General features: G+C 49.2%; 5 protein-coding genes across 5 annotated transcripts; 2 read left to right on the top strand and 3 right to left on the bottom strand.

The window, feature by feature from the left end:
* Positions 1-28: 28 nt before the first annotated feature.
* MCYG_07396 (uncharacterized protein) lies at positions 29-364 on the bottom strand (the record flags this gene model as incomplete). Its single annotated transcript, XM_002843567.1, has 1 exon — positions 29-364. The coding sequence occupies one exon, from the start codon at positions 362-364 to the stop codon at positions 29-31; it is 336 nt and encodes a 111-aa protein (XP_002843613.1).
* Positions 365-563: 199 nt separating this feature from the next.
* On the top strand, positions 564-1,985 carry MCYG_07395 (uncharacterized protein; the record flags this gene model as incomplete). The annotated part of the gene is made up of 8 exons (XM_002843566.1): positions 564-814; positions 852-904; positions 1,087-1,125; positions 1,182-1,242; positions 1,335-1,436; positions 1,631-1,689; positions 1,750-1,777; positions 1,922-1,985. 8 exons carry the CDS (start codon positions 564-566, stop codon positions 1,983-1,985), a joined length of 657 nt encoding a protein of 218 aa, XP_002843612.1.
* Positions 1,986-2,160: 175 nt separating this feature from the next.
* MCYG_07394 (conserved hypothetical protein) lies at positions 2,161-3,728 on the bottom strand (the record flags this gene model as incomplete). The annotated part of the gene is made up of 2 exons (XM_002843565.1): positions 2,161-3,014; positions 3,074-3,728. The coding sequence occupies 2 exons, from the start codon at positions 3,726-3,728 to the stop codon at positions 2,161-2,163; spliced, it is 1,509 nt and encodes a 502-aa protein (XP_002843611.1).
* A 324-nt stretch (positions 3,729-4,052) lies between these two features.
* Positions 4,053-4,784, top strand: MCYG_07393 (regulator of ribosome biosynthesis; the record flags this gene model as incomplete). The annotated part of the gene is made up of 2 exons (XM_002843564.1): positions 4,053-4,108; positions 4,163-4,784. The coding sequence occupies 2 exons, from the start codon at positions 4,053-4,055 to the stop codon at positions 4,782-4,784; spliced, it is 678 nt and encodes a 225-aa protein (XP_002843610.1).
* Positions 4,785-5,670: 886 nt separating this feature from the next.
* MCYG_07392 (conserved hypothetical protein) lies at positions 5,671-8,006 on the bottom strand (the record flags this gene model as incomplete). The annotated part of the gene is made up of 4 exons (XM_002843563.1): positions 5,671-6,452; positions 6,683-6,719; positions 6,808-7,454; positions 7,520-8,006. The coding sequence occupies 4 exons, from the start codon at positions 8,004-8,006 to the stop codon at positions 5,671-5,673; spliced, it is 1,953 nt and encodes a 650-aa protein (XP_002843609.1).
* Between the last annotated feature and the right edge of the window lie 1,557 nt (positions 8,007-9,563).

The following is a 9,563-nucleotide window of genomic DNA, read 5'->3' as shown; positions in this document are numbered from 1 at the left end:
CTGTTGCGTCGTCCCCTTCCTGTGTCCCCTATCCTTTCCACTGTTTCTTCCCCTTTCCCTTTGTCTCCTGTTTCTTCTGCCCTCTCTTCCCCCTTTGTTCGTTCCCCCGTTGCTTCGCGTTCTGTTTCCCCCATCCCCCTGTGTCTGATTTGAGCGTTCGCATTGCTGCCCTTCGTCGTCGCGTTCTTGCTCTTTCGTCATCTTCCCGTCCAGCAGCGGGACCTGCCCTCCCCTGTACCAACCCCCCCTGTGACCCCTTCTCTGCCCCTCCGCGTGTTGTACGCATCCAACCTGGGCTCGCCTTTGTTGGTCGTCCAACCCGGATTCCCGCCCCCGTCTTGCCGCGTTCTCTCTCTGCCCCCATTGTGTGTCCTCGAGGCACACGCCGCTGCGCTGACGTTGTAGACCCTGAGGGGGCTGGTCAGGCTCGTCCTGGTCAGTCCTCTCCTGTCGCCGCATCCCCACTCGACATCAGCGGTGTCCAAAGCGAGGCATCTTCCTGCTCCGGAGGGAAGAGGGTCCGTTTCGCCGCTGCCCGACAAGTCCGAGTTGTCAGCCGCTGGATGCGTCCTGGCATTCACACCTACTGTGCCTCTCCCCAGGAGGTAAGAGTTGGTTGGTGCCAGTGGCTTCATCTCTGCTCTGACAGCGATCACCAAATTCGCGCCGAAAATCTGATCGCCGATCTTGCCGCTGAGGAGCGCAGCTCCAACTCTTTACCCAGAAAGAGTGCCTTGCGTTCCACCACCGACAAGAGCCTGCCAAAGAAGCGAGTCACCTTTCGCGATGCGGTGACCATCAAACATGTCTCGAAGTGGGTGGTGCCTGGAGTTCACTCTGACCTTGGCTAGGCCTGGCCAGTTTAGCCATGTTCAGAATGGCTCCAGGGTGACCAAGGGTCCAGGTTAGTCGCTCGGCCACTCATGCCATTGCCCTGTCTCGCCCTCTCCCCCCTTGCTGTACTTCCGTGCGTGCTGCCCATCTCCCCAGAAAAACAAAAAAACCAAAAAAATCTGTTTCATCCGCAAGTTTGTTTGGCCGCGTTCTGCTTTTTCATGAATCCATTGATACCGCTTACGTTTATAGATCGCATATTTTATCAAGAGGTGGCTCAAGGATCAACTGGTAAGTCGCTTCACCATTCCACTCATCTCATGGGTATCATGCTAACATCGTCTTAGGGGGTCAATCGGACCAAGACTGGAGCGGGGTGGATGGTGGTGGGCGTGTTCCCAATCAAAGGTAAGTAACCCTCCCTCTTCGATCACAGAAGAAAGATGTGGGCTAACCGTTTCCATTTTGAGATTCGGGCCACCGTGTTATTGACACACAAGTCTTCTGGGTTTGTGTGTTGATAATGCGGTGGCCCACACTGTCCACTCGGCTGCAAGGGAGGAATGGTCTGTCAGTGGTAGCGCAACACGAAATGCATCGAGGTAAGTAACTTTGCTTCCCCATCGTGTGCTTTTACTGACGCCTTCATAGACACTTGCATGCATTTTTTTTTTTGGTTTGCATGCCGCTGGAGGATGGTCTGTCCGTGGTAGCGCAGCAGATGCTGCATCGAGGCAAGTAACCCATCCTGATCCTGCCATCCATCGTCAGCATCAATCAGCTAACACTTATGCAGACACCGGAAGCGGCTCGTGGGAGGTTTACCTGTGGTAGTGCGGCAACGGCTGCTTCGAGGTATGTATCGCCTCTCTTCCATTCTCCAAAGCATCATTACTGACCACTGTGACTTGACAGACGGCGCAATCGATACGGAGGGACCATGGTCAGTCTTGTGGTAGCGCAGCAGTGCTGCATCGAGAGTAAGTCAAGCCATCTCCGGACATGAAGTTGAAGAAAAGTCGCGATGTTGTTGGTTTTTGCCTGTTTGAGAAATGTATCACGTGGCTAACATTATATAATCTCACAGCGCCCGAGATTTCCGCTTAGTGGCAGGGTGCGAGCGTGGCGGGATGGCGGGAGCTCAGCCCTAAGGATATAAAGGCATTGAGATATCTAGTTCATCGTTTTGGTCTTTATTCAGTCAATCAAGATGCTATTCTTTCTTCATCTAGTTGCAAGTAATCATACAGTAAACAGTAGCCTGAGAGAAAAGGAGGACAAAAAGATATAGATGGATGATGTACATGAAACAATGATACATGGAATCTACTGACTAGCAGCAAGGGGTAGAGCCCGTAGACGACGGCCCAGAAGCTCTAGCTCGCCGACAATACCACCAGAAGACAGGGCCCACTTCTCGCCAACCAGCTGCCCGTCAACACGCTCTCTCAACAGACCGCTCCGTGCATAGTACTGCAACAAACCAGCAGCCTCATCCTTGGACAGACCACTCAGCTCCAAGTGGCCCAGCCCCTTTGCCTGAGCAAAGAGTGAGACTACACGATCATCGAGTTTGCCGTACATGACAGGGAAATCAGGAGACGATGGGCTGATACCGGCTTGTCGAGCAGCAACCTGCTTGATTCCGAGTTCCAGTGAAGGCAGCCTGAGAGAGTTTGAGGTAGCCGTTGCGTAGAGGACAAGGCCACCGTTTGGAAGTGCCTTCTTAGGCTCCATGCGGGCCAGTGAGAGGAAGTGCTCGACAATCGTAAAGTCATGGGCATGAATAGGCTTGTACTCTGCGCTGCGGTAACTTGTTTCGGCCATCCAGTGAGCGATGTTGTCGACCGTGACTAGGATCTGAGGGCGGGCCTTGAATGGTTTTGTGCCCTTGGTGTTCATTGCTGGTCCGGTTGCCGTAAGCTCGGACCAGAGGGAGCGGAATATCGGCCATGAGAGGTCTGGTTGCTGGATACCAATGTTTGCGAGCTCGAGGAGGGAGAGCCCAGGGTCCTTCACATTGGGGTGTGATCGGGAGATATGCAGCTTCGAGAGCACATCCTGGTTTCCTTCGGCTATGCGTTTGAGAAGGCTCGCGGTGGCATTTTTCTGGAAGTATTTGATTGGTTGTGAGTTAGGGAGAGGAGCATAGGCGGTCGTTCCATTGACCAGATCCCAGGCTAGATGGCATGTTAGCTTTCAGCTCAAGGCTTATGGTGTTGCAAGGGCGGGCACATACCGTCTGGGATTGTGACAACAATCCAGTTCTTCAAGAAAGCCATGGTAGTGGCCTGGAGCAGGTGGACACTCTTCCCCGTACGCTTACCGCCTGTGACAATGCTCATTGCTGCCCCCGGGCCCTTCTCCCTCTCACTAATCTGCTCAATTAATCTACCCAGATCCACTGTCTCCTTCCTAACCACAGTGCAGGGCCGTCTGAATAGATTCCATCCCTGGCTCCTCTTAAAGGCCTCAACAGCTCTTAGCCTATCGACTAAGTTCATCGGCAGGCCAACGACTTGAGTTCTAAGCTCTGGGTCACTAAGGTTGGCCACACTGAGCTCCTGAAGGCCGGTAACTTCCAGCGCATTGTTATTACTTAGCACGATTCGATGGCTCAAAGCTTTGCGTTCCTCTGGGCTTCGTCGAGCTGGTTTGGTTGGCTTGCCCTTTCGGGAGACTCGTGAGCTTCGTGCTTGACGGAATTTAGGTCCGACACTCTGATTCTTCCCTTTCTTGGGTGGTAGAGCATTGAGTGTCGCGCTGGTATGGAAAGAGGAGGAGATGGCTGGTGTACGGAGAAGGGTTAAAGGTTGTGATGGTAGTGAGAGCGCTCGAGACGGGTATACTGGGCGAATGTGGGAAACACATCTCCAGCAACATGAGGAAGCCATCTTCGGGTACACCAGGTTGCTATCTGGCTCGTACCCAATGCCAATGGCTTGCGGGATTCAACCTTGTTGTTCTTTCGCAGAGGAGTTTTTGGCTTCTTGAAATCGTTTTTTTTGAAGAGAGAAAAAGTTATGAAGGGCCGAAAAGGGAAAATATTGACGCCGTTTTAAAAATATCACGTGCTTTATACTGATTGTGAAACTATTTTAAAAGCGGCAAGAAGACCCACTTATTCGGAATTTGATATAAAAAAAGGATAAATTTATCTTTGTACAAGAGTCGCATGTTAGGAATTTAACAATTTGGACATCATGACAGACGTAGCCATGGCGAATTCCACAGCTGAGCCAAAGGCGAAATCCAAGACAAAGCCCGAAAGACTGTATGTGTCCCACCCATCTAGATATATTCATTTTTATCTAACATGCCAATCCAGGCCGATAACAGTCGAAAAGCCCACGCCCTATGTATTCGACCTAGGAAACCTCATGGCCCTAGATGCGAACCCAATTGATCTTCCTCAGTCCGCCAGAACTTCACCGCTAGTATTAAACCAGGCTCTTAAAGCGACAGCTCGCGACGGCGCCCAGTGCCTTGTCAACCAGCTCCTTACCACATGCCCGATAACCACCTCCATGCATGAGGGAGTGCTTCTCACCCTTCCACGCCCAACAACCATGGTACCACGTTTCAAACCACTTCCCACACCCAAACCACCTACCAAATGGGAGCTGTTCGCCCGCAAGAAAGGAATTGGCCAGTATAATACCAAGATTGGTAGTGGCTTAGCCGACACAGAACGAAAGAAGAATCTAGTTTATGATGAAGAGAAGGGTGAGTGGGTGCCCAAGTGGGGATATAAGGGGAAGAACAAGGCGTCTGAGAACGACTGGCTGGTGGAAGTGGATGATTCAAAATGGAAGAAGGAGGAACAAATGAACAAGGAGGGGAAGTCAATTAGAAACGAGGGTAGAAAAGAGCGAATGGAGCGGGCGAGAAGGAACGAGAGAAAGATGAGGGCTAATGAGCGCAAAGCCAGAGCTGGAAAATCGAAATAAGGGACCTACAGGAAGAATGTGGAAGTGGAAAAGTCGACTTGTTAATTTTTGCCGGGTGTTACGGATTCTGATTTTCTGTTTGAATAAATCGCATGGAGTTAAGGAGAGCAATAGCTATATACGTGTAGTATAAAGACTTGAAAAGTAAATGATCAAACTATGTGAACTACAGTACTAAGGAGCTAGCTACTGGATCGAATCATTTCGATTTTTCAGTAGACAGAGAGCAGAAGATCGGATGTTAAATCCAATTATTGAAGTTGCCTAGCAGGAAAGTTGAATAGTCGACAGTCTATTAAATAATATAAAGAGTGGTATTAATTCAAACGGATTTATTCAACTTGTATCAACAAGACAGACGCAGACAGTCGCCAAAATAAAAAGGATAAAGGATTCAAAAAGCAGAGCCAAAATATGAGAACAAGATATGAGTAGAATAGAATGCGCCGAAGATATCAAATCGCTCGATGCGCCGAACCAATGCTTTGCACGTAGAACCAATAAAAGCAAAAACCGCAAAAGTCATCAAAAAACCAGCCGGAGGGGGAAATAAAAAAAAACAAGCGATAAACAAGAAACTCGTTATGAAAAGTAAGGAGTATGGAACGGTGGCGAAGGGGATCATGTTAAGAAGGAGAGATAGGTGCATAGACGTGGAGGTAATAGGTTAGTAAATAGGTATAATCCACCGCGAGAATATATGGGAGAAAATGTTCCGTGAACAAATATTAGTTGCGACGCGGTGATGATAATAAAAATAGGGAATACCGCACGGTCTATTAAGGTGTTATTTCTCCATGTTCATGCGCCTCTTTCAAGCCTGGTCTGGGTTAAAGGTATGGAAAGTGAGATGGGTAAGGTAGGTTGGTAGGTAGATTAAAGAATATCAGGTAGTAAGTTCGGTCGAAAATCTTATAGGTGATAGTGGAGGTCCTAACTCAGGGAGCTGTGAGGCTGATCGAGAATGAGTACTAGGGTGGGATACCTCTTTGGCACTTTTCTTGGGGCTAACGGAGCGGGTTGAGTTGTTACTTCTGGGTATAGTACGAGTTCCATCAGTGCAATCAGTAGAGCTACGCGATCGCCGCCGTGGCGATCGCTGCGGTGATTGTGGCATTTGTGGTGGTGGCTGGCTGCTACCTGATGAAGAGATGGCTCTCTCTTCGCCCGTAACACCAGACGCCCTTGATGGCACCAATGATGATGTATCCAAAGTATTACCATTGAGCTGTCGCTGTTTCTCCCTCTCTTGCCTATCAAGCTCCGCCTCAATCTCGAGATGTTCCTTCTCCGTCCAGCATCCCTGCCAGCAGTTCTTCCAGTCGCATACAAGGAAGTTGAAGCAATATCCATCTATCTTCAAGCATGGTTGGAAACAGATACATAAGTTGCGGTAGTCCATTTTGTTCTTGTCGACGTAAGAGTGGAGTAGGCTGAGATGACAAGTGATTGTGAAGAGGAGGTAATAGTTATATGGGGGTAATTTGGAGAGTTCGTCTTTGAGAAGTTGCGGTGCTGTGGTGGCGCCGGGGCATTCAGCCGCAATCTTTGCCTGCGTTTCTTTCGGTAATATTTCGTCAGGAAGACAGCGGAGCCATGCTTTAAACATTGATCCTATGGTGTTGATATCATAGAGATCAGGCTCATCGAAGAGGTTGATATCGAGTTCTATCAATGTCTTAGCAAGGGATATTCCTAGAGAACCCTGAGCAACCAGGTGTGCACAAACCTGTATCAAATCGTCGTTGCCAATGTTTAACCTCCTTCCCGCTGCCAGGAACACGATATAACCCCTCTTCCTCGCAGCCCTTGAAGTTAAGGTAACTAGCAAGAAAGATAGCAATTAGTACCGCTTCGCCATGGGCTCACAAGAAAACAAAAATGATATATATACGTACTCGATACATCTCCAAGGTAAAGCAGGCATCCAAAATTCTGTTTTATCTTTAGAGTTTCTCAAACTCTTAACCATCCTCGTTCGCCGTGTCTGCTCTACAAGAGGCAGATTTATTACTGAACATACGTAGTTATCATCCGGGATAACCTCTCGCTCATGGCTGCTGCCGCTGCGCGCAATTTTCCCGAAGAACCCCTTGCCAGCTTTACCAATACGATCTGCCGCTCCGCTGGAAGTGTTTTTGATATTGTTGAATAGCGATGAACTTGCTACAGAGCTCATCATAGAGCTTCCGTGGCTACGTTCTCGCTTTGGATTTGCTTGCAGAGACTGTAAACTGGCATTCTGATTTGAGACGTTACGACTGCCATCTCGGGTGGCTGGTCGATCCGCAGAACGGTTACGGGCAGTCGATCCCATGACGTCTCTGAATGTTCGTTCTTGGTGTAAAGGAGCAGTTTTTAGTGGGGGATCAGTATCAGTACGGGTCTCGTCGAGGCGCAAAAGGCCATTTGAGGGTCGTTTCTTGGGTGCGGCCGAACGAGGGCTTTGTAAACCGTCGTCAGCACGGATGGAGCGGGTACGAGCCAACAAGCCTCCAAAGCGTGGTTTGCTTTTCTTTGGGTTAAGAGAGTGTATTGCTGAAGGGGCGGGTGGCGCCGAGGAAGAAGGTGGTGGAAGTATTGGCGGGTTGGAGGTTGAGGTGGAGTCTTCTGCTGGCTTTAAGCTTGCGGAGCGTGGAGGGGGGGATTGGTGATCTTCACTTGTATCGCCTAAGAACAAGGGGCAGGGGCCAGGGTTAGCGTAGTATTGTGAATAAAAGCAACTGCATACATACTGTTGGGTTTGTCAGTCTGCTTAGGTGAGTCAGGTTTTGGCGATGTTCGCGTCACGCCGCGGCCGGCCCTATCCCTAGAACTGCCTCTACTCATTGAAGATTTTTCCTCACCGGAATGTCCACTTGACGCGTCTGAGAGATGTATCCGTTGGGCAGATCTGGATGCTTTGAGGTTAGAGAAAAAGGATTTGGAAGGATCTCTTGCATGTTTGTTTCCTTGCTGAGGTGACGGGGGGTATGGCGGAATAGCAGTAATGCTCGGCGACTGTGGCTGTTCGGCCTTGTTTGCGATATTTTCCCGTTCCTGGAAGTCGGTGTTTTCCAGCTCATTTGATGATGTGGAAGTCACAGTTCTGATGGTTGAGCCCTTCGGAAATGTCGATGTAGGGCTCAGCCTCGGCGGAGGTGATGTTTTGGATTGAGGGGAGGTATCGCGGCTGGACTTTTGAGGGTGTATTGGAGACGTTTGGAATGATTTTCTGGCCATATTGGCAGGTATGTAGACTGATGATCTATTGGACCTCCCTTTGGGGATGTACCGTGAGATCTGATATGTCGATGTGAAAATTGCAAACGAAATATGACCGTGGTATGGAAGCCTAGTGCTTGAAGACAACACCGGATCAGGGTTCTGGCTAAAATGGACCAAGTTAGTCATCTTGACAGTGATAAAAGACAACAAGCGTCGAAGACTCGGCGTGAATAATGCAGGGTGAGGTAAGAAAGGATATCAGGCTGAAATTGGGTGCGTCCAAGATGTAGTATACCAGTCAGGATATAAAAGCACGAAGAGCCAGCCCCGGTTGTCAATCTGTCCTATTAATGCCGTCACAATCGCATGAAATTAGGCAAAAATACTCCGCTAAAACGTGGAATCTGAATTAAGATCTATGTTTTATGTGTCGACTAGTGAACAAGGTATGCGGCGGGCTATTTTCAGGATTGGGCTCCAACGCAATGGATGGATGCAGATATGCCGGGCGATGATTGATCGGATACGCTCCCTGCACCACGTAGGCGATTATGATGTCCAAGAAAGAGCAGGATGATAGGACAATAGAGTCAGCAGGCTACCAATGCCGTAGAAGGCTGGCTTCGGGCTGTTTCAAGCGTCGGGTTGGGTTGGTGAGATATGAGCAGTCGCCGACAGAAATGTGGGTGACACGAAAAGGGGGAGAGAGCTGTTGCGTTCACAGAAAGGTTGCGAATCTAGAAAATATATCAGGTAAGCCAAGTTCATTTCCTGTGTAAAGCAGCTGAAAAGTGGGATTGTATTCAAGAGACGGTGAAGGAATCGATGAGGCAACAAACATGACAGGACATGGTATTCGTCGCACGTCGAAATTGATTGCAGACGACCACAGAAAAAAGCAACCTTCAACGGACAAGGGATAAAGAATGACACTAGAAAGGCTTCGTACAACATGGGGATACAACAAAAAAGAATGTTGTGAGATAGGGCTGACTTTCTCTCTCTCTCCCTCTCCTTCTCCCTCTCTCACTCTTCACTTTCTTCAACCCTCTGCTTGATATTTCTCCTGCATCACTTCCGCCTTCACTCCGCTCTTCGTGAGACGCTGTACCGGGGAGAGAGAGAGTGTGCCCTGCGAGGAGCCTCGACTCCATCAACGAATTTGATTCAGGCAGTGACGGAGTTATTCGTCTGAACTGAGACGATCGACAGGTTCGAATACAACAGAGAAGCAACAGACCAAAAAATGACATGCGCGCGGCCAATAGGGGAGGGGATAGTTGAAGCTGAAACCAAAAAACAGCCGAAAGCTGAGGAGAATTTAACCCTACCTTTTCCTGATCCGCGCAGGACGACCGCACAGCTGGTCAAGCTACACGAAGACTTCAAGTGAAGAAGTAAAATAATAAAAAAAAAAAATAAAAATAAAAAAATAGTAGCAAAAACCGGACCCTTCCTGTTGTGTGCGAAGAGGTGGTTGACAGTGGCCACATATAAGAGAGGGAATAAAAGGGTTGAGAAGGACGACGAAGACGCAAGCCCCCGGCCGGTCGAGGGGACGCAGGCACCAGG

The sequence above is a fragment of the Microsporum canis genome, genomic scaffold, assembly GCF_000151145.1.
Source record: "Microsporum canis CBS 113480 supercont1.7 genomic scaffold, whole genome shotgun sequence".
In the NCBI taxonomy this organism is placed as follows: domain Eukaryota; kingdom Fungi; phylum Ascomycota; class Eurotiomycetes; order Onygenales; family Arthrodermataceae; genus Microsporum; species Microsporum canis.
The sequence above is the reverse complement of the archived record's forward strand: the minus strand, read 5'-3'. Positions and strand labels throughout refer to the sequence as shown.